The sequence below is a fragment of the Heteronotia binoei genome, chromosome 5, assembly GCF_032191835.1.
Source record: "Heteronotia binoei isolate CCM8104 ecotype False Entrance Well chromosome 5, APGP_CSIRO_Hbin_v1, whole genome shotgun sequence".
In the NCBI taxonomy this organism is placed as follows: Eukaryota; Metazoa; Chordata; class Lepidosauria; order Squamata; family Gekkonidae; genus Heteronotia; species Heteronotia binoei.
Genome location: NC_083227.1, coordinates 130,136,125 through 130,163,344, shown reverse-complemented (window position 1 = coordinate 130,163,344; position 27,220 = coordinate 130,136,125). Strand labels below are relative to the sequence as shown.

Below are 27,220 nucleotides of genomic sequence, written 5' to 3'. Positions count from 1 at the left end.
AAGCGTTTTCAAGAAAAAGTTCCATATTCCATACAGCATATTCCATACATACTTCGACAGGTGGGTCGAAGTAATAATAAACTGACCCAGGCACTTTGGAGAGATCCTAGGGCATCCCAGAATAATCCAGTGTTTCATTAGGAATGGAACTTCCAGCAGCCCACACTGGTCTTGGCTATCGTTTTGTTTTTTTTTCCCAATATATGCTAAGGTACACACTTTTTGCACCAGCACTGGCTCAGCTTTTTTGCAAGAGTTCAAGTAACCCGAGGGGAAACTGCCCAATGGAAACAGAGATAGGTTGTTCGGTCATATTTTGATAAACCAATTATAATTAATCTGTCCAATTTTGGATATGTTATCAAAATGTATATAAACGGTTGTGATTAACTTGATTCATTGAGAAACACAGGGGAAACTGGTATAGAGAGATTGTGAAGTGTTTCTCCAGGCCTGTTGATAAGCCTTATAAAAACAATTCCTGCTTCAACAGAACTCTGGCCGTGTGTTCCTTTGTTGATTGGGCGATGGAGCACACTTGGCTCACAGTTTATGTGCAGCAGAGACAAATAGCAGTCAGTCCTGGAACATTTAGAAAAATGGCTGTGATTACTACGAGCTGGCATGGGTTTCTCAAGAACGAGTAATGTCAGACTAACCTTATCTTCTTTGTTGAGAAAGTTACTACCTTGCTGGATTGGGAAATGCTGTAGACATAGTTTATATTGATTTTGATAAGGTTCCACATAGTATTCTTGTTGACAAGTTGGTAAAATGTGGTTTGGATCCTATTACTATTAGGTGGATCTGTAACTGGTTGACAGATCTCACTCAAAGAGTGCTTGTGAATCATTCCTCATCCTCTTGCAGAGGAGTGACAAGTGGACTGCCTCAAGGATCTGTCCTGGGTTCTGTTTTGTTCAATCTCTTCATAAATGATTTGGATGAAGGAACGGAGGGAATGCCTATTAAATTTGCAGATGATATGAAATTGGCAGGGGTTGCAAATACAGTAGAAGACAGAGTCAGGAGACAGGCTGATCTTGACCAGCTGGAAAACTGGTCTAAAACAAATGACATGAATTTTAACAGGGATAAATGTAAAGTTCTCCATTTAGGTAGATAAAATCCAATGCATGATTATAGGATAGGGGAGACTTGTCTTGGCAGTAGTATGTGCAAAAAGGATCTAGGGATCTTAGTGGACCATACACTGAACATGAATCAGCAGTGTGATGTGGTGGCTAAACAGGCAAATTCAGTTTGGGGCTGTATCAACAAAAGTATAGTGTCCAGATCACTTGAAGTGATGGTATCACTTTGCTCTGGTTAGACCTCACCTGGAACATTATATTCAGTTTTGGGCACCACAATTTAAGAAGGATATAGACAAGCTGCAACATGTCCAGAGGAGGGCAATGAAGATGGTGAGGGCTCTGGAGACCAAGTCCTGTGAGGAAAGATTGAAGCAGCTGGGTATGTTTAGCCTGGAGAGGAGATGACTAAGAGGTGATATAATCACTGTCTTCAAGTACTTGAAGTGCTGTCTTATAGAGAATGGTGAAGAATTGTTTTCTGTTACCCCAGAAGGTCAGACCAGAACCAACAGGTTGAAATTAAATCAAAGGAGTTCTCGGCTCAACATTAGAAAGAACTTCCTGATAGAGCAGTTCCTCAGTGGAACAGACTTCTGTGGGAGGTGGTGGGCTCTCCTTTTTTGGAGGTTTTTAAACAGAGGCTAGATGGCCATCTGACAGTAATGGTGATTCTTTGAATTAGGCAGATCATGAGAAGGAGGGCAGAAACGGTTGCATCAGTGCTTAGTTCTTGTGGCCCTTTCTTACACACCCAGGGAAATGCTGATTACCACTTTGGGGTCAGTCAGCAGTTTTTCTCCAGGCCACTTTGGCAGGGGATCCTGGAGTTTTTGCCATTTTCTGGGCATGGAGCAGAGGTCACTGTGGACATATGGGGGGGGGGGGGGAGGTATTTGTGAATTTCCTGCATTGTGCTGGGGGTTGGACTAGATGACCCTAGATGTACCTTCAAACTCTATGATTCTATGAAATAGACCATTAGGAGAGTTAAAAATAGGTTTCTGTTGACAAAGTAAATCTCTAGAAAGCCTCTTAATGAACCTATGGATATAATGTTGTATATTTTGCTCCTAGAGAGCAAAGTTATTGAAAGGAAGGAGAAGATTAATGGATTAGCTCCCTACCCCCCACAACCTACTATAATTTCTAAGCAATTTCTTGTTGAAAGCAAGTCCAAGCATTGCAGTTCAAGTCCGGTTTAAAGTAAACATAGGCTGGGTGTTCAGCGGCTAATCCTTGTAAGAGGATGAAGTGGAAAAAATCAGGAGTATAATGATGGAGTTGTCTGCTTCCTGAGATGCAAGGTTATCTTCACACTGCTGCCATCTCATAGTAGGCAAGCCTGGTGTCTAATACCTAGCATCGATTCCTCTTTGCAAGACTTTATCTGCAATATGTGTTTAATCTTTTCTTATCAGATTGGAATGATTATAAAATTAACTCCCTAATAAAGCTGTGGCTGTGTTCCATTCAACCATCGATCTGTGTTTACCTAGCGCTAAAGGCTACTCAGAGGTAGGTTTTTACTTGGCAGTTAAAACTAGCACGAATATTCAAGTACTGCAAACACAGTTCTGCCATTCATTAACCTTTACTGCAAACATAGTTGGTACAAGAAAAATATTGCTATTTTAGTATTATTTTTGGTTGGTAAAATTACCTGACACCAGTGTGTGTGTGTTGGTAATCGTTAGGAGTTGCATTCAAGTGCAATCATATCTTTAAACCACCATGTTTCATCCCCATATTACCACCTAATGTTGTTGCTTGGTCTGTACGGATGAATGAAGCTTTTTGTTTGCCTTTTATCACAATTTCTAAAGCTTCTTTGGCTGCTTTTTTTCAAAGGATGTAAGTAATAAGATTTAAAATACTAACTAAAGATGGGGGCTGCCTGCAAGGAATCTCAGGGGGCAGGGGGCTAAACAATTAGAAAATATCCCCTATTAAGTTTGGAGGTAAGGTTAAAAAGGGAGGCTTCTTCCAATCTTCATTCCACCTGCACGTCTGTTTCAGGATGCCATAAACTGTAAGGGGCTGTAGCTTGCTCGCTGCTTAATGAATCCTAGGAAGTTTGTTTTCTCCAGTCCTAGTCCTTCAGTTCCAGCTGATAGCCACTTGACTATGAGCTTCAGTATTTGAAAGAACAAACAAAGGGCCTGTGAGGAATTGCAGCAGAGGTAAATTGGCCACTCTAGACAACAAGAAAAGTCCCAGTGGAATGCTGGCCTGGAAGAGCACCACTTCTGGCTCCCCCACCAGGGCTGCCCCAATCAAGCGTTATATATGGTGGCCCTGGGCAAATCTTACATAAAGTAGCCTTTATAGCCCCAGGCAAGACTCACATGCAGTGGCCTCAGGTGAGAGTCATGCATAGTGGTCCTGGGCAAGTTGCCCACAGCTGCTACCACAAGGAAGTCCTACCTCCATGGAGGAAAAGAACCCTTTTCTCGAGCTATTTTAGCTTTCCAATTTCCCCTGAATTACAGAGAGAAGGGCAGAGAATAAACAGTTTGGAAATTTCCTCTATACACCATAATATGCACTCTGATCTCCACCTCCAGGATTGTATAAGATTCATCAGGTCCTCACTTCTGTTAGTTTCCTTTAACCAATGCTCAACTGTTCTCAACAGGTGGATCCACACATTAATGGATATGACTCATGGAGCATGGTCAGGTCTCATTAGGCCATTTTGGGAAGTTTTTTACATGTCTATGTTATACATTTACTACATCTCTTGGGGCTTCTCCCTGAATATACAGAGTACATGACTTGGATTTGCTTCATTTGTGATTGGCAACCACCCGCTTTGGTATTTGGTACAAGTACAATAACAATGAATGAAAATTATGGTCAGGGATACAGGAATTCTTCTTTTTGGATCAGATTGTGTCATGTTTACTGGTTGCCCTGATTAAGGTCCCTCATGATTTGCACAAAGTATCTCTTTCCAGGTCAATAGTTTCTGTGTTTAACAAGACATTGCTCTTATAACCACCCTATATGCCTTGTTCACAGGGCCGGTGCCAGGCTTTTTGGCACCCTAGATGAGGCTACCTACTTGTGCCCCGCCCCCAGCATGGCTGCCAAGCACTCCTCAGTGCACCTGTCCTCCTCCCCACCCCCTGCCGGCCCAGAGTTCAAGTCCTGCAAATTAAAAATAACCTTTTTTCAGCAGCACCACCACAGTGTTTATTCTCTCACCCAGTGTGTTTCAGCTTCCTCCCCTTGCACATGGGCTTCCTCTGAATGTGTGCCTTCAGCTCCTGTGACAGCGATTCCATTGTTGCAGTCACCCCCATGTCAGAATTCCAGAATTTATTCCTGCTGCTGCCACTTTCAAGGGTGGACCTAGCGTGCACCACAGGGATCACTTCCCCACTCAGCTCCCTCTTGCCCAAACTCCACCTGCCCTAGGCACAGCCCCCAATCTCCAGGAATTTCCTAAATTGGAAACAAAACTAAACCTAAATGAATGGGGATAGGATTGCTGCCTAAAATGCCTCCGTTTGAACATTTTAAGTTCTGAGCCTTCCACTTTTCATTTTGCAATGTCAGCCTTCAATGCCTAATTTTGGCATATTTTTTCCTTGTTGCTCCATTGGTTGCTAATGAAATATTCTCAGGCAAGCCAGCAGCCCTTTTGCCCTTTTGCATGGCCATTTTGGACAATGAGCCGCATGAGCAGAAAAGTCCAACTTGGCTTACCCTTGCTCTCCAGCAAAGTGCAAAGAGCGCCCAGCCCAACCAAGGGACAGGTGCATTCCAAGGGCTCCCCTAACTCTCCCTTTCACCATTGCAAGGGAGCCAGCAGCTGCTGAAGTGGCGAAAGGGGTGCAGGGCGGAGAAGGCAGTGGCTGCCTTGATTTCCTTCACACAACGCATAAAAGGAATATTCTGACACAGTTCCAAACCTCATAACCAGCCACCTGTCCCAGCAGCCACTGCTGAGAAAGTGGTGGCTGGGTGGGGAAGAACTTTCAGGAGTCACTGCAGCCCGAGGCTGAGGGCAAAGCTGGGTGTGCACTCCATCCCCTCTGGGACGGAGTGGGCAGCAGGAGCACTGTCCATGGCGGGGGAGGTGGCCATCCATGGGGTTGGGTGGCCGCAGCAGGAGCAAAGGCAGGCACTGCACTGAGTCTTGATGGTAGGTCACCCACTGCATGTGGAGGGGTTCCCACCACCCCTGTGGCCAGATGGCACCCTAGGCAATGGCCTACCTGGCCAACTTCCGAGCACTGGTTATGTTTTGTGGAAGGTGTAGATAGGCTGCTTCATGGCGTGGGCAACCCTCAAAACATTTAGCACTTGTGACATTCTGTACATTCTAAGCCAGGCTTGGCATACAAAATGGAGACTGACAGCACCTTAGTCAAGTTGCCCCAGCTCCAAACATGCTGTGACCCCTAGGCCCAGCACATGCCAGCACTGCGCAACTGAAGATAAGTATGCATAAACCTCTTTGTCTCTGGCTAAGGTGGCCCTGGAGCAAACGGACACCTGGCTAATCCCAGCATTCCTCCAACATCCATGGAATGCACCAACTTGGGAAAAGTCCCTTTTATTATGAATTCTCTTCCAGCTCTGCAGCCGTTGTCTTCTGTCAATAATACCTCTGGGTGTATCTATATTTATATTTCCTGGTAACACCCTGTCTCCAGCTCTTGACCCTCTTACTCCATCCCAGATATTAATTGCTTTCCTGCTCCTATTCAGATAATATCATCACCTTGCCACTCTCAATTCTTCTTGCCCTACTTTTTCAGACTTCCACCCTCAAATTCTGTTTGGGTACCCTCCACAGTAGAGTGCTTACCATACTGCTGTTCTTCTCCATGGACTTCAGCCCTCCAGAACAGGTAAATATGATCTCTCCTCCCCATCTCATCCCCTATACACTCTGTAACTACTATTTTTCTGCTATTCTTTGTGTGTGTGTTAGCTTAAATTCTGCTTGTTTTTAAACATATTTTATTCTATTCCAATAAAATTCCTTCTTCTTAATTACAATTGGTTTGGTCATTTCAAAATATATCTCTCTGAACTAGTACTGGTATACACTTGCTCCTAAATAACTCTACCTAGGTCTGCCTCCACTAATTCCCACATAAAAAGAGGAGACCCCCCCCACATTTCTAGTAACAATCTTTCTTCAGCACAATGGCAATTTTATCCCATTATAAAAGCCGCATTCAACAACATAGTAAAGGTTAAAGAATGTCTGCACAATGCACATAAAAAAATATAAAGTTTGCACATATAGGAGGCAGCAGGTGTCCATTGGCACACACTGCCCCACCTCTGGCTGAGGTTTGGCATAATTTATGAAAGATCTTACATGCATACAAATTGTACATTTTTGATTAAAGGCAAAGGTAGTGCCCTGTGCAAGCACCAGTCGTTTTTGACTCTGGGGTGACGTTGCTTTCACAATGTTATCTGTATAACTGAGAGTTCTGCAGAAGTAAGTTCCTTTATCATGCTGATAGAACTTATGTGCATACGTATTATATATATCTACATATCTTCTTGTATTTTTCAAGTTCATAATTTGTTAATGGCATCCCATTCTTGTTGGGATGATTCAGGGTCCTAGGCGTGTACCACCAAAAGCCAGCAAGGGCTTGTCTTGGATGTGACCAGAGGAGGTGCAGACCTAGGTAGGGGTGCCAGTCCTCTCCCATGCTGCTAAAGTCTGGAAGCAAGTCTCCCAACTGAGGTGGCTTGGCTGGAAAACTAGTTTTGCTGCTTGTCTTCCCTGTATTTAATATGCATAATAAAATTTCTGTGAGTTTCAAATTTTACAGTTTTAATAAGAATGTTGGAACTAATGTAATATAACTGGCAATGTGATTGAGTTATAACCTGGAAACTACTAATAAAAATTCTTGTTCTGGCCATGAGCTCTTTGATCTACATAGCCTAAAGGGCCTCCAAACTTTAAAAAACATCTAGAACATGGGAGCACAGTGCCACAAGAACTTTTGGTCTTAGAAGTTCAGATGCAGGGGAAACAAATGCTTTCTGTGTTCCCATGCTTTTGCTCAAAGGTATCATCTACATGGGAAACAGCTAAACAGCCCAGATGCACCATAGATGCATGGATCAACATCCACTCTGAATTTTCTGAAATCCCTCTCACTTTCTCGGTTTTGCAAAATAAATCATCAAAGCTATTTAGATTTCTTTTATAACTGTCATTCCTAGATCTTTATAGTCAAGCCAAGAAGGACCATTTTTCTCATCTCTCAGATGCCATGAACATATCTGTGTCAATCATAACACCTACCACAGGTGCACTTTTCATATGACAAGCACTTGTCATAGCACAATATACACCAGTAGGGTTTTGCCCCAGAACAGCACCAATCCAGCTCAAAGTTCAACAATAATACTCAGTCTCAAAGACCAATGGTAGAAGAGGTCCCAATATCAGACCAATAGCAGTTCTTCTCTGTAGGGACTCAGGTAAATTCACATGAGTAAGAGAGACTCCCTAAGCTTGCTGTTCTTAGTAAATGGGTTCCACTAAGTATTGATAACATTGAAGAAAATCCAATATTGTATTATAGGTTGTTTATGGTTAAAAATGATAAAAATGTCAATTTTTTTAAAAAGGAAATGGCTTCCATCCAAAATCATCTCTCATTCCCCAGAAACACGGTGACACTGGACCCTTCAAGATAGGCAGAGTATGATTTCTCGTTGCTTTCCTTCTCCTATTTAACCTTTCATATCCTCTTTTCAGCTCCTCTTCTTTTATCTTTTCTATTGCCAACCGGGTTGTCTTATTACAGCTGGTTCCTTTCCATTGCATCCTGGTCAGGATCCTGGTCCCAGTTATCTCAGACTCCATCCCTGTCTGTATCACTACACCTTCAAGTCTCATTTCAGGCAGCCCATCACCTTTTTTCTCTCTCAGGATTTGTTTCTCCAGAGAACCCAAGAGAGGAGAACAGAATTAGGATCTCACAATAACTTTGATTGAGAACTTATCTCAAAATGACACAACTACATAATGGGATTAGGTAAAACTGATTGTTTTATTTGGTTTCTGTAAAACAGCTTCCAACTATTTTTGTTTTTATTGCTGATTTCTCTATTTTTGTCTGTACCTTTTTACAACAATAAAGATACTTGCTGCTTAAGTGCTTTGTTTTCTGTCCTTCTCTTATTGCCCAGGAAATTGCTGTATCCAAAAACAGGAGTGGTGTTTACAACAGACAGAAAGGATTCCAAATAGTTCCAGATCCTGTGGGCAGATCGTACGCATATAGGGCATGCCCTGACACATGTAGACTCACACAAGAACTGACTTGGGTTACATTAAGCAGACTTCTATCTCTTAACCTAAACATCTCATCAGCATTGTAATATGGGAATAGTAATGACTTTCATTACAAAATTGCCATTAAGATTACTGGGACAATCTTGGATGCACTTTGAATGCTGAGAAAGTCAACTAATACATGGTCTGTCTCTTGAATCTTGTTATCTATGGTTCTAGAAGTGCCTCTGCCCTTGGAAGACAGTAACAACTACTATTGATCTGATTGGATTGCAGTTGAACAATACAGTAGAAAAATAAATATGGTTTTAATTGTGCCATCAGCAGTACCACAAAAGGGGAAAAAGCAGATTAAAGCAATCTACTGCATTTTGATACCCCCACACTCTACACTGAAGCAATAAAGCTGAGTAAATATGCACAGATCCAAAATCCAGCATGGATTTTTTTTTTAAATAAACAAGTGTGCTATAGAATAGATAACTGCAAATCAGGTTGGAAGATAACACTTGAAAAAAACCACTCATGGAAAACATTATCCCCATGACTACTGGTGTCTCCTCCCAGCTGCCTCCTCATTGGTTTCCCTCTCCTCTCCGACTCCAGAGCTCGCTTTATTTCTCTGTTTCTCAGCAGTGGCTCTTCAGTGTGGTGACTTCAGTTCCCAGTGGGGAATGTCAGTCAATCAGTTTGCTTCAGAAGGCTGAATGAATTGAATAGACTTTATACGTAGTTTAAGTAAGAGAGATGATACACTTCTGATCCCTTTGGACACAAAATATAAGTCTCTTGGTTTTTGCCAGTACTTAGTATGAAAAAGAAAAGAAGACCATTCAAAACAAGGGAGTGGAAATGTTATTTGAAATTTCCAAAAGGTAAGATGTTGGAATATTCATAATAAGATTATTGTTTTTTATTTTATTTTATTTATGTGCCTTGTGGACAGCTGCTGGGATCCAGTTCCTCTCCCTAAGTGCAAGCAGAAGGTGCTTCTACCTGTGCATAGGGGAAAGGACATTTCCTTTTATTGGAAGAGCCTTGCATCTCATGGCATGCCACTCTGGAGGACTGTGTGCTGACTTTGGCGTGCTGTGAAGGGGTACTGCTGGAAGGGGGAGCTGAAAACCCCCATGTATGAACATAACATTGTATGCTTCTTTGGATCCCAGCCACCCTCAATAGCATGAATGTATATTTCAAAGTATCAGTTTCTCTGGATTGTTTAGGAAACAAGTAGGAATGGATAGCAATAGAGAATTTATTATCCAAATTTGATGTTCTATGAAGATGTCTTTTGCCGGTGGTCTTACCAAGGATTCTTCAGCATCTCTGTGAATGAAAACTATAGGCTGAATCAATTTGTGGTGCAATTGTAATTATTCCCCCCCCCCCCCCCCCGCTGAGTGGTTGTTTATGGAAATGAAACATTTATGAACGTATTATTTTTAAGGGAAAAAATTAGTCATGCAGTATGACAGATAAATTTTATAAGTAAACACAATAGAAAAATACATTGTCAACATAAATTGGACTTGGAATAATTACATTGATCATTTTTACAAGTATGATCTATACTAGAATGCAGATGGTTCTAGTTGTATAGTACAATGGCATAGGTATAGGAGAAAGATGGGGGGAGTTGGTGCCACTGACCTACAAGAAGGCTTTTGCCATCCCCAAAATCCTTGGGCACCTTTGCATTTTGTTTTGTGGCAGTCATATCTCTTTAGCATTAAGAACACTCAGAACAACTGTAGCTTTTTTACAATAATAGTTAACTTCTATTGAGTTCTTTGGAGCCAGGATTTCAAAATTGCAAACTCCAAACTTACTGATGTTCTATTCCAAGGCTAAAAATATTTTTGATTGCAACTTTCGGACACAGGAAATCCTGCCTGTTTAGATCACATTTCCCCCCCACATTTCATATTTCAAAGTACAAGAAAGAAAGACAAAATTCATGTAGCAAGAGAGACAGCTGCTAGAAATATAAGGAAAAAAATGCTTCCTAAGGGGAAGAAACTGGAAGTAATAGCAACCTCTGTTTCACTGCCGGCAAAATTACTGAAACCAGGAGGGTCTGTCTACATGAAATCTACTATAATAAACAACTTTAATGAAGGAAAACACACTGTTCAAAACATTTCATATATCTTCTGGACTGATTTGTTTCATAAAATCATGCCCTAAACAGCTGCATTTATTTTGATGAGATGTAAATGTTCAGAAATGTATATTGGACAGTGGCCTCACTATTTTAAACTTATCTTTAATAAAACTACTTTGTTTATAGATAAATATGAACACATGAAGCTGCTTTATACTGAATCAGACCCTTGGTCCATCAAGGTCAGTATTATCTATTTGGACTGACAGTGGCTCTCCAGGGTGCTAGGCAGAGGTCTTTCACATCACCTACTGCCAGATCCTTTGAATTGGAGATGCCAGGGGCTGAGCCTGAGACCTTCTGCATGCCAAGCAGATGCTCTACAACTGAGCCACAGCCCCTCCCCTAATATAGATAAATAGTTGTTACATTTGCCAGCTCTTGCAGAAACCCCCAACAAAGGCATTGTCTACTTGCATATTTGAACTGAGTTACTTATTTTAAATGTACAGTTGCCTTGATGCAGAGCACTGAGCATTGGTTATGTTTAACCCGTGGTGAGTGATAACTACATAATATAAAATATGGGCTCAGGTGCAAAGTAGGATAAGAATGCTTCCATTCATGAAACAGATTTCCTTCTTTTTCTCTCTCTTGCATCTACCTCCATGCACATGTGCACTCATCATGGGGGGGGGAGTCCTCCAAAAGTTTAAGGGACTCTCCAGAGTGTTGTCAGGGGCAAGTGAGAAGCTGCAATGAACTCTTCTCTATTTGTGTAAAGGAGAGGGGAGTGGATCTAAACAGTTGAAAAATAGAGTCATATAGAAGAACCCAAACTATTACAATCCCCTGGTATGATAAATCTTAGGCTACGATCACACACACTAAATAATGCACTTTCGATCCACTTTCTATGCACTTTCCTACTGGATTTTACTGTGTGAATTGGAAGTAGATTGAAAGTGCATTATTTAGTGTGTGTGAGATCACCGCAGCTTTACATTTTGAGCAATGAAAACGTGTGGGAGTGCTTAACTTTTTCTCTGTTCTTCAATCCAAGTTGCCCTTCCCCAAAGTTCTCCCCATGGATTTGTAAATGGGAGAAGTGGCAAGTAGGTAAATATTTATACTCCTCCCCTGCAGATTTTCCACTTGCACCCTCTTGAAGTTGCAGTTCCATGGGGAAAGAAATCATTTATTATGTGCATAGGTGTAAAAAGTATTCCCTGGAAACAGTGTATGGAGAAGTATCACTAGCTGTTCTAGTGTTTTATTTTCACTAAATTTCAAAATGAATTTGCACTGTAATAGGAGATAAGTATGTTATTGTAGAAGTGGAAATGAAACATGTAGGTAAAACTACACCTGGGGCCAGACACAACAGAGGAAAGCCTTGTCTGCATAGCACAGACGACTAAGAGCCATTCACTCCTGCATATTCACTATCCATTGACTGTGCCATGGAGTGATCACTTGCATGTTTGAACAAGCCGTTTACAATATTCATATTGCCCATTTCACTTTTCAGTGAAATTTATTCATATTTTCAGCTGCAACATGTTTAATGTTGAACTATTTAAATGATCCAAGCTGTTGGCAACAATTAACAACACAGGAAGTACACAGGGTTATCAATGGGTTTGCAATATGGCTGGGATTATGGAATACAACAGTTATAGGAAGCAGTTGCCATAAATTGCAGCGGTTGCAATGACTAAAAAAAAGGCTGCTTGCACATGTCTTATTGTTACATCTTGAAAAATATCTTAAAAGTAGGTCCAGTCAGAATATGTTGTTTTGTATTTTTGATATGTGCCATGTCATTAACAAGACCACCATCTAGTTGAGTAAGGAAAGAAAATTACAAAGCATCATAGCCCTTCCTGACCCACCAAGACTTTGTTTGCAGGTTATATCTTACTCACAGACAAATTTCAATGTATTGAAGGGAATGTCTCACAAGTAATAAAAGTCGCTGTGTTACACTGTACCCAAGCACTCAGTGCCTCAAAACACACTTTCCCATGACACAGAATGTTTCTTTTGAGATTCACTTCTCTCCCTTTGCATACTGAATAACTCACACAGTTCTGCTCATTTATAAAGCTGTGTTTTTTGTTTTAAATTTGAAACAACAAAAAATATGCTTGAACCAAGGATATTAGAGAACTTCCATAAACTTTAAAGAAAAATGTTGAATATTAATAATTTCTAACATTGTTTGCATCTGGGGTATTTTTATACCCCTAGAACATATTTCTCTGTTGTGAGATAACTATTCTCTAGACTATCAGTAATGAAGTTAGTCTGAAGAAGACAGAAGTTCTCCACCAGCCTGCACCCCAGGAAGATTATCACCCTCCCTGCATCACTGTGGATGAATCAATTCTGAAGACAGTCCAGCAGTTCAACTACCTGGGGTGCATCATCTCCTCAGATGCCAAGATCGACAAGGAGATTGACAACAGGCTGGCAAAGGCAAATCGTGCATTTGGCCGACTGCACAAAAGAGTGTGGAGCAACAAGCATCTGAAAAAAGGCACAAAGATCAATGTTTACAAAGCGGTTGTGATGACAACCCTCATCTACGGCTCCGAATCGTGGGTTTTATACCGTCATCACCTGCGACTCCTTGAGCGCTTTCATCAGCGCTGCCTTCACACCATCCTCAACATCCACTGGAGTGACTTTGTGACCAACACTGAAGTCCTCAAGAGGGCGGAGGTTACCAGCATCGAGGCACTGCTGTTGAAGACGCAGCTGCGCTGGGCAGAGCATATTTCTAGGATGGAAAACCACCGCCTTCCCAAGATTGCTCTGTATGGCGAACTTTCCACCGGCCATCGAAATAGAGGGGCACCAAAGAAGAGGTACAAGGACTCCTTGAAGAAATCCCTTGGCACCTGTCGCATCAACCATCACCAGTGGTCTGACCTAGCCTCAGATCGCAAAGCATGGAGGCACACCATCCACCAGGCTGTCTCTTCCTTTGAGAACGCACGCATAGCTGGTCTTGAGGACAAAAGGAGATTGAGGAAGAATCGCACTGCTACAGCACCAACCCCAAATCAGACTTTTCCCTGCAGCCACTGTGGCCGGATCTGCCTGTCCCGCATTGGTCTTGTCAGCCACCAGCGAGCCTGCAGCAGAAGTGGACTACTGCACCCTTCTTAAATCTTCGTTCGCAAAGTCAAGCCGAGAGAGAGAGAGAGAGAGATCAGTAATGATCATCAGATTGTTGGAAGGGGTTGTATCTTTTAACAGCACTTAAAATGCTTCTCTGCATTAGTGTTTTCTGTTTTAAAAGATACTCATGGGGTATGTTTGTACTCCAATATGGACTAGGGTTAAAAAAATCCCAAAGTCAGAAACCAGCGGATTTCTGGGGTTCTTTTGTACCCAGATGTTTTTGTTTGTTTGTCTGGTTGGTTGATTATGGAAAGTAACCTGAAAGTTGTAAGTGGCTGTACTTTGGAAGCATTGTCATCTATACTTCTTATCTAAATGACAAGCAGGGAATCCACAAGGACTTGTGGAAGGCATCTCACATTCTCCTCCCACATTATTTCACCTTTCTCTTCCCTGCAAGCCTGTATGCTTTTTCCTCTTTTCCTGCTACCTTCTCTCCTTTCCACCCACCAGCCAACCTACCTTTATCTGCCCCTATGTTTTCAGCTTCCCCTCCTTTCTTTCCTCTGGCAGCCTCTACCTGAGAAAACAATGGCTTAGTTACACAGTGATGCCCCCTATGCCAGGTGCATTTGCACACTGGAGAACCTGCTGTATTCTCTGTTTCTCCTTCCCTGAACTCTTCCCTATTTCCTTCCTTCTGACAACCCACATATCCTCATCTTTCCCTGCTTCTTTCTCACCGTGCCCTGTAGTGAACAATCTACTTTTTATCTGCCCCTCCCCCCTTTCAGGTATATCTATTGCTTTGTTTTTATGCCACCTTTCTCTACAATGGGACCTAAAACACCTTACATCCTTCTCCCTTGCTCCATTTTATCTTCACAACATCTCTGTGTGACTGAGGTAAGTTAGGCTGAGATTATGTAAGTGGCCCAAGTTTACCTCAGTGGACCGACAAAGCAGAGTAGGGATTCAAACCTAGGCATTCCAGATCCTAGTATGTTGCCAGACACCCCAGCTGGCTGGCAGGTGGAGCCCCACCCCCAAACAGGGATGTTGTAGCATGACATCCCTGATGCAATGATGTCACTTGGAAGTGACCTCACTGCATTGCTTTGGGCAAACTCTAATTTTGTAGTAAAAAAAAAAATAGAGCACTGTGTGCAGTTATAGGAATGTCACACGACTCAGGGTTAAGGATCTCGCACCAGTCTGTCCGTGTCTGTGTGACAGTGGTTGCGTTGCTTTATTTTTATACATTATTCTTTACACAATCATTTACTAACAACGTGCAAAATAAGGAGACCGATGTTCACCTTAGCTTGTTACCCCAAATGTGTATTCCAGGAAGGAGGTGAAAGGGCAGCACATTCTGAGGCCCTCAGCATTCTTGCATAGGGCAAAGTACATGAAGGCTTAAGCCTGCCTTCTAAGTCTATAGATGAAGTCAGATCAAGGTTGGCCAGGCCATTGACCCTTCCTTCATCCCATTCTTTTCTGTTTTTAAGAGGTATCAAAAACATTCTGACCCCTCACCACCACTCTCTGGAATCGATTGTATAAAAGGGGTGTATTGTTCCAATTGCTTTGCTAATACATATGCATGATTGGCTTGCAAGATATATTCTTCTCCTGACGGTTTACATATTCTTGTAAACAAGACACATAAGGAAGGCAAGCATTGTACAAAGCAACACATCGCTACAGCTAGTCCTAACATTCCCAAACCCCACTAACACAAAGTGCCCAGCCATCCTGTAGGCAGCCAGGACCATAGTGCTTCCCACCAGGATGGTAGAATGTCCTTATGAATGGAAGCAGCCAACTGCCGTAGGTTATCGAGCTGATGGTTTATTCTTTGAGAATTGTCAGTGATATTGAAGCAGCACATATTTTGCAATGATTCACATCCTTGGTGGTGGAGGAGGAGCAGATAGTTTATAGCTGCACAGTTGTCTAAAACAGCATGCCACAGCTCCACCTGTTCTGTATTCAAGGCAGCCAAGGCAATGGAGGTAGAATTAATAGTTTTTGCTAAGCTGCAAGCAATTTTACTTAATGTTCTGTGATTAATAACAGCTAAGGCTGGCACCCCAATGAGTGAAGCAGCAAAAAACACATATTCAGCTTGAGATAATAATGCCATATCAGAAGAATCACAGGTAGAGTCTAAGGGGACAGTTTCTCTGCTAATGCGTGAGGCAGAGGGTTCAATAAGCCAGGATCTTTGAGGCAACACCACAGCAAGGCGACTTAAACAACATACAGAAAAGAGATATATTAGCAGGAATGTAACTAAAAGTAACTAAAACTAAAACTAAAAACAGCTGCGGCATGCTGTTTTAGACAACTGTGCAGCCATAATTACTGGTTACATTAATTGTTGCATTACATTTCCACAAAGGGGCACCGGTTTGCAGGCAACTGTGCAATGGCTTATGGTGAGAGCAATTTACCATCTGTGCACAAGTAAGATTTCCATGGTTAGCCACATATGGGGTAGATAGAGTTAAGGCATCCACTGGAAGCTTATAGGTGGGAATGCCCTAGTTGGGTAAAGTTGCATAAGAGATTTGGGATTCATTTAAACATTTACCAAGAGCTGTATCAGTTCCTGGAGCCTTGCAAACAGGAATTAGACAGGTTCCTAATAACATATGTAAATCAGTGTGTTGTGTCAAACAAAAATGTGAAACATTGTTAATGTTAGCTAAGCGTTCCCAAATATTAAACTGAAGACGATCTCCAAAACTAATAGCCTTGACAGGAGACAAAATACATAAACACAAACAACAAATAGTCAAGGAGTTCATTGTTAGCTGTGCAAATACAGCAGCCACTAAATTCTCTGGAGATGGCTCTCGCCCAGCCTCTTCCAACGTTTGTTGAGCTGGATTAGTTAGATGCTTCACATCCCTCCATGTGACATCACGAGCTGTCTGGGTGTGTGGGCGTCGCACCATCTCCCATGTGAGACTGAGATTGAAATTGGGAATCGGATTTGGGAGACCCTGATGCCACGCCATCTTTAGCTGGGCGAGCACAACGTGCCAGAACCCTCAAAGGACCTGTAAGAGAGAACACAGCAGCATGCCGGCACCCCCAGTTAATAAGGGGAACTGGACCATGCCAAGTTAATAAGACCAAATTCAATTGTTCCTGAACCCGCATTTGGGTAGGAACCTTCATTTTCACTCCTTTTAATTGTTTTTGAAGAGTGGTTTTCAATGCCTGATTAGCATGTTCCACAATAGCTTGACCTGTGGAATTATATGCAATGCTATGCTGGATTTGAATGTTCCATTGTGCACAAAAATCAACAAATTCAGAAAAACTATATGCTGAGGCATTATCAGTTTTCAACAGTTGCAGTCAACCCATTACCGCAAAGGCAGAAATAAGGTGAGCCATGACGTTTTGTGGCTTCACCACAGTGAGCAGTAGCCCAAAGATATCCAGAGTATGTGTCTACACAAACATTCACACAGTACCAGGGTTTCAAGGAAACTATATGGGTAACATCCATTTGCCAGAGCTTGTTAGGGAACACTTTCCCTATGAAGAAAGGTTAAAACACTTGGGGCTCTTTGGCTTGGAAAAACATTGACTGCGGGGTGACATGATAAGAGGTTTACAAGATTATGCATGGGATGCAGAAAGTAGAGAAAGAAGTACTTTTCTCCCTTTCTCACAATACAAAAACTTGTGGGCATTCAATGAAATTGCTGAGCAGTCAGGGTAAAACAGATAAAAGGAAGTACTTCTTCACCCAAAGGTGATTAACATGTGGAATTCACTGCAGCTACAAGCATAGCCAAGGTGGTGGCAGCTGCAAGCATAGCCAGCCCCAAGAGGGGACTGGATAAAAACATGGAGCAAAGGTCCATCAGTTACTATTAACCACAGTGTATATGTGTGTGTGTGTGTACATAGAAGACAACATTGGATTTATATTCCGCCCTCCACTCAAGAGTCTCAGAGCGGCTCACGATCTCCTTTATCTCCCTCCCCCACAACAGACACCCTGTGAGGTGGGTAGGGCTGAGAGGATTCCCATAGCAGCTGCCCTTTCAAGAACAACTTCTGCCAGAGCTATGGCTGACCCAAGGCCATTCCATCAGGGGCAAGTGGAGGAGTGGGGAATCAAACCTGGCTCTCCCAGATAAGAGTCCACACACAACTACTACACCAAACGAACACATATATTGGTCACTGTATGTCACAGAGTGCTGGACTGGATGGACCATTGACCTGAGAACTGTTTGACAAATGCTTTGGCATTCTGGTGAAAATAACTATGACTGAGAAAGGAAAAGTAGATAGAAAAGTAACACCTTCTAAAGCTTATCAGCATGCATCACCCTGAGCAATCAAGCCAGGAAGATTAGAATGGCTTCCACTATGAGCAACAGAAAAAAGTACTGTGCAGCAAGAAATTAAAAACTGCAAGATTAAAAAAATTGCTAATCAAATTTGAGGGTCAATTTGGAGAGTGATACATGCACCAGGAAGTTGATGAATCAAATTTAATTCATATAAGGTGTCAACTATTAAGTTGAAAGACCTTTGTAAATAGTTTTTCTAGCAGCAATTTCAGCCTGCTGTACTGAGTGCTGTTGCAAAGTAAAGTGTGTCTTTTACACTTTCCCCCCAGCAATCTGGGTACTCATTTGACCAAGCTAGGAAGGAGGGAAGGCTGAGTAACCTTGAGGCAGCTACTTGAATCTAGTTTCCGCCAGGATCAAACTCAGGCCATGAGCAGAACTCAAGACTGCAGTACTGCAGCTTTAACACTCTGCACCACGGGGCTCTTCCTGAATCCAAATTAGCATTTTCCTTGGCCAATTTCATCTTCAATTCTCCTGCTGCATCAGGATTATCAACCTGTCTTCTGATTGCTGCCTGAAGACGGTTGATAAAGTCTAAATAGGACTCTTGTGGCTTTTGACAGACAGTTGCAAAACGATGGGCTGGTTTCCCTTCTGTAGGTACTTTGGCAAGGGTCTGTAAAGCACATTTAGATACAACAGCAAGGGTTGCAACAGGGAGCACAGCTTGTGCTTCAATAGTACTGAACTGTCCAGATCCATATAGTTGTTCAACGGTATAAGTCCCATTGGAGCCACGCCCTTGAACATCAGCCAAATTACAATATTCACTGTCCCATACCACATACTGTCCAGGAGTTAACATCATCCCCACCATATTTTTCCAATCTTGAGAAATCACAGTGTATCCATTAGAGAGCCCTTCTAAAAGACTCTGCACATCGGTTCCCCTTATGCCCATATCTCTGATAGCCTTTTGAATTTCACTCAAAACATAGTGGGGCAACACAGTATAGTTAACAACCTGTTGTCTATTCTCATTCTGTGCATATGTTACTGGGCATACCGATAAAAGGTCAGGCAACTCTTCCCCTGTCAAATGTTCAGGGCAAATAGACAACATTTCTGCCAATTCTGGGACATTTTCCAATTTAGCCTCATCAAGTTCCTTCTCCAAAACTTCACAGACCATGCATCCCGGGGCGTTAGTTAGTGGGCCCATGGCTGGATCCATTGGTGGACGAGGAGGAGGAGGAAGAGGAGGAACAGGGGGCACAAGTTGGACACCAGTGCATTTTAGGGGACAATCTTTGGAGAGCTGGCTTGTGTTAGAAACGGGCATAAATTTCTCTACTGCATACCTGCATTTATGCCAGGCTTGAAGTAGTTTGACAGAAGCTCGGGGCTCTGTATGAAGGGTCTTCCCTATCTTCTCCCAGTCCCGAAGTTTAAGAGAATCTCCCTCCGAGTACCAGGAGCATTGTTTACCGATCTCTTGTAAGAGAGTCTTAAGTTGCCCAGAAGTCACAGACCTGCCGTACTTCTGAATGAGGAACCGCAGCTCCTCCAAATGTTTCTGCTGGGTTTGCGAGAACTGTCCTCCCATACTCACCAATGAAGGGGTCATTTAGAATGATGGAGTGCACTCAAGGGGCCTATGCCAGGCATTGATGAGAGGGGTCCCTGTTTGCTGCGCCACTTTAAGGAATGTCACATGACTCAGGGTTGAGGATCTCGCACCAGTCTGTCCGTGTCTGTGGGACAGTGGTTGCATTGCTTTATTTTTATACATTATTCTTTACACAATCATTTACTAACAACGTGCAGAATAAGGAGACCGATGTTTACCTTAGTTTGTTACCCCAAATATTTATTCCAGGAAGGAGGTGAAAGGGCAGCACATTCCAAGGCCCTCAGCATTCTTGCTTAGGACAAAGTACATGAAGGCTTAAGCCTGCCTTCTAAGTCTATAGATGAAGTCGGATCAAGGTTGGCCAGGCCGTTGACCCTTCCTTCATGCAGTGTCGGTGATGTGATAAAATCACTTGGCACCACAATGTCAGACCTGCCATGGTATGCTCCTTCTGAAAGATCACAGTCCAATCAGGCTTGCATGCCATGTGGATGGAAAAGTGCCAAGTTTTGAAACTCCCATCCACATCAGCAGCATTTTGCTGGCATCATCCCCTTGTGGCTGCCATCCTGCCCACACATATTGACCATCAGAGGACTTTGCTAACTTTTTAAATAAAGTCAGAAGTTGCTATAACACTATAACAGTGATGTTTTTCAGCCAACACAAAGTCTTCAGGTGGCACAAGGAAGAGTAATGAAGCTATGAGGGGATGGCCAAGGAAAGTATATAGAATCCTTCCATATGGAGGGTCCATTGCTGTTGCAAATGCATTTCTGTTTGTAGCCATAATGACTGCTCAGTGGTGAAATCATCACAATGTGAAAGCAACCAGAGTTTGTAGCACATCCTGATTTCCATGTTAAGATGGCAGCTGCAGATTGGGTTTTCTTGCCATGCCATAAAGCAACATTTTCCCCACTCTTTTAGTTTTTTGTACTGAATATCTAGCATGAAGAAGAGTTAATGAGATTTCAGTGAATACACAGTTTGCAGTGCACAGGGTGATGTGATTCATCCATTGTTCCTAAACAAGATTTGCTTTTTATCTGGAGACATGTAAACATAATGGCCTGCAGAAGTGTCATATCACAACCCTTCTATTTTAAAGTATGCAGACAAAAAGTGAATCAGCAAATGTGAGAACTGGAATTTTGCTTTTATCATTGGTTAACTGGCATACCTAAATGTCTTCGGGCAATAACTTGTGTCGGAAAAATAAGCATTAATAAACTAAGCATACCCAGAAGGGTGATATCCCTACTCTACTTTTCCAGCACTTTTTGGGGCCTTGAGCAGTTATTGCTGAAAGATGCAGGACTATATCAGAAAGAGAGTTGTGTTTGCAATGCACCTCAGTAGTTTCTTTCTTTCTTTCTTTCTTTCTTTCTTTCTTTCTTTCTTTCTTTCTTTCTTTCTTTCTTTCTTTCTTTCTTTCTCTCTCTCTCTCTCTCTCTCTCTTTCTCAACATTTTTTCATTTATTAAGTTTTCCAAAGGATATTACAAATCAAAAGAAAAACTTTTACAGAAGGTAGATAAGTAAGTATATAGCTTCAAGTTTTGATTTTAAAAACAAAAGTAACGTAAAACATTCAGCTCAGGGGCGTAGCTAGGGCTTCGGGGGCCTGGGGCGCAAGATTTATGTGGGCCCCCCTATGTGAGTGGCGGAGGGGAGGGGGAGGGGAGGGGCTTCCCTGCCTTAAGACGCTGAGCGGCACGCGGCCCTCCCCACATCCCTCCGCCCCCGCAGCCTGCCTCACGCACGCCCGAAGTTCCTCTTTCTGGCGCACCGCCGCAGCTGGGGCCAGGAGCGGCTGAGTCGTCGGCGCCTGGGAGTTGAGGGGGCCGGAGAGCTCCGGGGCGCTGCTGCCGAGTGTGGGGATGCGGCCACTGGGCGCGCAACGCCGCCGCCTCCTCCTCCTGCTGCTGCCCGCCGCCGCCTTCTGCTTCCTGCTGCTGCCCGCGGCACGTGGAGCAGCAGGAGAAGCCTCGAGCAGGCGAGGGTCGGACGGCGCTTCCCCCGCCCCGAGCTGGGACTGTGGCCGGAAGGTCTGCGTGACGCTCCGGAGCCCTGCCGGGGAGGGGAGGAACCCCCCTTGGCAATGCGGGGGCCCCCCAGATCCCCCAGACCTGGGGCGATCCGCCCCCCCACCCTCCCTCCCTACGCCACTGATTCAGCTGACCATCATTAGAAGTATAGCATTTGATTGTACATCCAGTTCTTAAGAATTATGTCTAAAGTTGCCAGATATTCTACAATAGGAAACCAAATTGATACAAAATGTTTTTCACACTTATCAACAGAAGAAAAAAACACTGAATTGGAAATTTTAGCCATTATAAAGTGTTCCCACAGACGTTGTTGCCAGTCAATAATTGTTGGCTTATAATAGGATATCCATTTGGCTGCAATGGTAGTGCATGCTAGCAAAATGTGTATCCTTATATTTTCAGTCAAGTTATCATCTAAGGGAGACCATTTGCGTAATAATAAAACTTTGGGGTCAAACGGAAGCTTGATATTGGTAAGGAAAGTACCGCAATAGTTCTCATGATGTTACATAAGCTCACTTTTTAAGATCCCCTATTATGGACTGGTATGTATTGCAACCCAAAAGCCATCATTATAGATCTTCACTCCAGCTTTGTCTAATTATTGCTATGAAGTTGCATTGTGATAATCATGTGGGATGTCTTTCCAATGTGACAATAGAATGGTAATGTTTCTTAATGATTATAGATGTCTCCTCAGTTGGCCTTAAGTGTCACAAGAAGACTCTGGCCAATTATCTGTTGGGGCTTGAAAGAGGTGATCCCTCTCTCCCAGCAGATGAAGTTTTGTATGAAAATAAAATGTAGTTTATAGTCTGGCAGAGACGGAAACAGAAGCAGACAGACACTGCTGAGAGAAGGCTGAAGCAAGATCTTGCTCTGTCTCTCTCTGGAGATCTGATGTGATAGAGCATATCTGCTGTTCTGCAGGACTGCATCAGTTGTATCAATTTATTCTTTACCTACGTCTTTCTAAATGAAGTGAAACACTACCCAAAGCCATATGCTTTGAGTTCTCTCTATAGGGAACCATCCCAGGTTAACATTACCCCTGAAACTTTCACTGCTAAGTGGGGTGTGTGCATATTGTTATGCTTGCCCATGCTTGCCGATTCATTTGTGAAAGAAAAGTGCTATGAAATGCTGTGAGGAGAAATCTGAGAGTGCTGGTTCTGCTAATCATTTGCAGCAAAAACAGCAGAGTCTTGTTGCATCTTAAATATTGACAAAGTGGGCCCCACTGCACAAAAGTTTATGCATGAATGGGGAAAAAACATGGATACATGTTATTTGTTTTTTCCTGTTATATTTCTACAGCTTGTTTCCAGACGTTGATTTTACCTTGTAACAGGAGGATACTTATTGACAGAGGTGAAAAACAACTCATCCAGGCATGTGGATCAGTGTCCCTTCATTAATGGACTAAGGTGAGGTATATTTAGGGTATCTAAGATGGGGAAGGGAAGCAAGTGACCAGTGATTCATTCTCCTGCTTATAGCTCGGGCCAGGCTGATCTTATACTTGCCTCTGTGTTCTTGGGAAGGTATTTGCACCAGTGACCTTGATTTGTATGTTAGTTGCATATGGTGTATGCTGTTTGTAAGGACTGAAATAACAGAGGGACAAGAAGCATGGCATTGGAATGTATCCAAAACATATATTCTAGGAAGATAGTTCTATTGAATTCATTAGGATTTACTTTTGAGTAAGCTTGTTTGAAAACTAGGGTGCTTGAGATTCAAATCAGCTTTTCAGCATGCAAGTCAGGGCTACCAGGCACAGTGTTCCCTGTAACTATCCATTTAATGTCAGAGGCCATTCTATATGTGCATACCCATTGCCATGAGATTCTGCTTAAATGGAGCTCTGTGTCCTGAAGCTCTGTGGAGAAGTTTGTATTTGGGGTAGTAGGTGTGTCTTTTTAAAAAAAGGTTTACAGTTTAAGCATAATTTTACAATTTTTGAAAATCTTTACTTTGTAACTTCTGTTTCTCCTAACCAGTTCTAAAAGTACCAAATTCCTGAGTTTTAAAAAAAATAGTTCCAATAGCATAATACTAAAACAGTTATATAAATGAGCTTCCGTTCCCCTCCCTTGTATTTTCAGAATTCATCCATGATCAGATCTCCCCAAGAAGCAGCTCGTAAAGAAGAATTTTATTTTTTTTAAGTACACCTGCTGCTGAGCTACTCCAAGAAAATAATTAAATCAAAGGATGTTTTAAAAAACAAAAACTGGCTTCCAAGCTACAATTATATATATGGTTTCAGAGTTGTTTCATGATTGGTAAAACTATTCAGCAGCCCAGCATGAATCTGTCTATTGCAAACAGCAGTACATCACAGTTCCAGCACTTTGAATCCTGCCGGTCGTCCTTTCCTGCAGTCTTCTTGCTCATCACAGCTTATGCTGTAGTGATATTGGTGGGGATTTTTGGCAACCTGTGCCTGATTATCATCATCAAAAAACAGAAAGAAAGCCAAAACGTTACCAACATTTTGATTGCCAATCTCTCCTTATCCGATGTCTTCATTTGCATTATGTGCATCCCTTTCAATGCTTCGTACACTCTGATGGACTATTGGGTCTTTGGAGAGGCAATGTGTAAAATAACTAGCTTCGTACAAAGTATGTCTGTCACTGCTTCCACATTCTCACTTATATTAATTGCTGTTGAAAGGTACCAGCTAATAGTGAACCCACGTGGCTGGAAGCCCAGCATTTCCCATGCATACTGGGGAATTGTCTTCATTTGGGGGTTCTCTATGATCGTATCAATTCCTTTTTTTGTGTTCCTGCAAGTTACTGATGAACCCCTTAAAACCCTTTCTTCCCACACTGATGCCTACATGAACAAGGTTGTCTGCATTGAAGTGTGGCCATCTGTTGAAGAGCGACGGGTTTTTACCACAACCATGTTCATTTTCCAGTACTTCTTCCCACTGGGGTTCATTTTTGTCTGTTATCTCAAGATATTTGTGTGCCTTCAAAAGAGGCATGGTAAAGTAGATAAGATAAGGGAGAATGAGAGCAGGATAAATGAGAGCAAAAGAATTAATATTATGCTCTTTTCCATTGTTGCAACTTTTGCAGCATGCTGGTTACCTCTGAACATATTTAACATTGTGTTTGACTGGAACCATGAGGTGCTGATGAACTGCCACCATAATGTGGTCTTTATCTTGTGCCACTTGGTAGCAATGATGGCAACATGCATCAATCCAGTGTTTTATGGGTTTCTAAACAAGAATTTTCAAAAGGATTTAGTCATTCTGCTTCACAACTTTAGATGCTTTGCATCTCAAGAATTATATGAAAACATTGCCCTTTCAACGGTGAACACTGATGTGTCAAAGGGATCCCTGAAACTGAACAACATGCCTGCAAATATCTGAAAACAGGCAACTTTCCAACATTTACTTATCTAGTACATTTGTATTCCTCTTATTGTGGTGGTTTTAGTTGTGTTGCTTGAAGGCTGAAATACCTTGCAGAGAGTAAAATAAAAATAATTATTAATATTTAATTTAAGTTCCTAGCAAGAGTTTCCCATGCTGCCAGACTTTAGCGTATTAGTGCTAAACTAGAGTGATCTATTGCTAAGCAGAGGTATACCATCTTATTCACAGCAGGTTGGATTTAAACTAAATTAACAATTGCCACCCATTCCCTCTCCTTCCTGCAGACCCTCTTCAAGTATTGTTTCTCAATATTTTCTGTCCCCCAAGGGTAATTTGGTGGAGATCAGTGGGCTGCAATAGGGGAGGGGAGGCAGGAAGGATCAATTCTGCCACTGGAAAATTTAGTCTGGATCAAACCATTGACTTGATTGACTTAGAATGGTGTAACTCTGTTTAGGATTGCATCATCATCATTATTATCATCATTAATTTGATTTATTAATTGCACTGTCCTAGCTTGTGCCAGGCTCTGGGTGACCTACAAAAGGAGGCATAATGCCATAAGGCATATATACAAAACACTGGAATTCAGTATACAAAATTAATAAAAACATGTGGAAAGCAGTATTCAGGAAGGAGGTACCTTGTTTGCTTGAGGGTGATGAGTGGGTGATAGAGTGGCACTCATATTTAACATACCCTAGGACCTGGCATGATGATGTGCTGAAGCGCCATACTCCAGGATCTGGGTCTGATCACTGCCTACATGGGTGACTTCCTGAAGACTTTATGTATCCTATCTTGAGCTCTGTGGAAGAAAGGCATGATATAAATGTAACACAGAGATTAATGCTTCTCCTGATCTGCCAGAATTATTACCTTTTACAAAGCCCTTTTCCACCCTAAAGTAGTACCGTTAGTTAGCACCTTAAACAATGGCTTTTAAATTCTTTTCCAAATCCACTATGTCCCTAGTCCTTATATAAACTCCTACCTCATAAATTCTCTCTGATAATTTACCCTATTCAGTTCTGGGCCAAACTGCATAGTCCTCTTCCATTCCATCCTAATCTGTGCTTTTAAATGCTAACATGTGGCTTCTTATCTCAAAGAGGCAGTAAATCTGTCTGCCTACATACTACCTTGCTAGTACAATTTTATCCAGCTTTTCCTTCAAGGTGCTCGGGGTGGCATATATGGTTATCCTTTCGCCTTTTTATTCTCACAACAACCCTGTGAGGTATTTAGCCTGACAGAGAGAGAGAGAGGCCCAAGATTACTCAGGAAGCTTCATGGAAGGGACGGGATATCTTTCAGGTCTTAGTGCAACACTCTGACCCCTATACCACACTGTCCAGCTGCTGTCTGTTGCTCTACCTACAAATATGTATATCTGACTGACAAACTGTGAAGTTATTATTCTGTCCTTCTAGAAGAAGCAAGTAGCAGAGCAGCAGACAGTGTGGTGAAATGGTGGGGGGGGGGGGGGGAGAAAGAACCCAGCCATTTACTGAACTACAACAAATACTTTTATGACAACAATTGAGATATCTCAAAGGGCAGCTAAAGTTGCTCAGGATAATGGAGTGAAGAGCTTCTCTAGATTAGACTTCACTATTGTGGCCATTTCTTGAAGCATTTATGTCCACTTCAGCTAAATTAGCTCAGATAAGTACATTTCAACAAGCATTTTCTGGGGTTTTTTTTAATCACTGGAAGTTTATTTTTTTGTTTTTAACCTTTAATTGGCTTCTCAGATTTTCAGTGATTTGTGGTTAGAAACACAATTTCAGAAGCCCATACCAAAGAAGAAAGGTGGCTGCTTCTCATAAACACATACTCAAATTTAAGAAGCACATTTTCAGACATTACTTTGCCTTAAGTATGGCTAGTTCAGATATGTACCAGCTCTCATGCTAGTGTCTCAGAAGTGCCTGGAGCCTAGGGTTACCAGCTCTGGGTTGGGAAGTACCTGAAGATTTTAGGGGGTGGAGCCTAAAGAGGATAGAGTTTGGGAAAGGGAAGAACCTCAGTGGGGTATGCCATAGAATCCATCTTCCAAAGCAGCCATTTTCTCCAGGTCAACTGATCTCCGTTGCCTGGAGATCTGTTGTAATCCCAGATATCCAGTCACCACCTGGAGGTTGGCAACTACTGAAGCAATATCTGGGAA

General features: G+C 42.3%; 1 protein-coding gene across 2 annotated transcripts; it reads left to right on the top strand.

The window, feature by feature from the left end:
* Positions 1 to 9,102: 9,102 nt before the first annotated feature.
* Positions 9,103 to 25,125, top strand: LOC132571525 (neuropeptide Y receptor type 6-like). 2 transcript variants are annotated; one of them, XM_060238326.1, is made up of 2 exons: positions 9,103 to 9,263; positions 23,753 to 25,125. In XM_060238326.1, exon 2 carries the CDS (start codon positions 23,926 to 23,928, stop codon positions 25,039 to 25,041), a length of 1,116 nt encoding a protein of 371 aa, XP_060094309.1. In that variant the 5' UTR covers positions 9,103 to 9,263; positions 23,753 to 23,925; the 3' UTR covers positions 25,042 to 25,125. The 2 variants fall into 2 exon arrangements, with proteins under 2 accessions (XP_060094309.1, XP_060094310.1); XM_060238327.1 differs by lacking the exon at positions 9,103 to 9,263 and adding an exon at positions 22,960 to 23,071.
* The last annotated feature ends 2,095 nt before the right edge of the window (positions 25,126 to 27,220 follow it).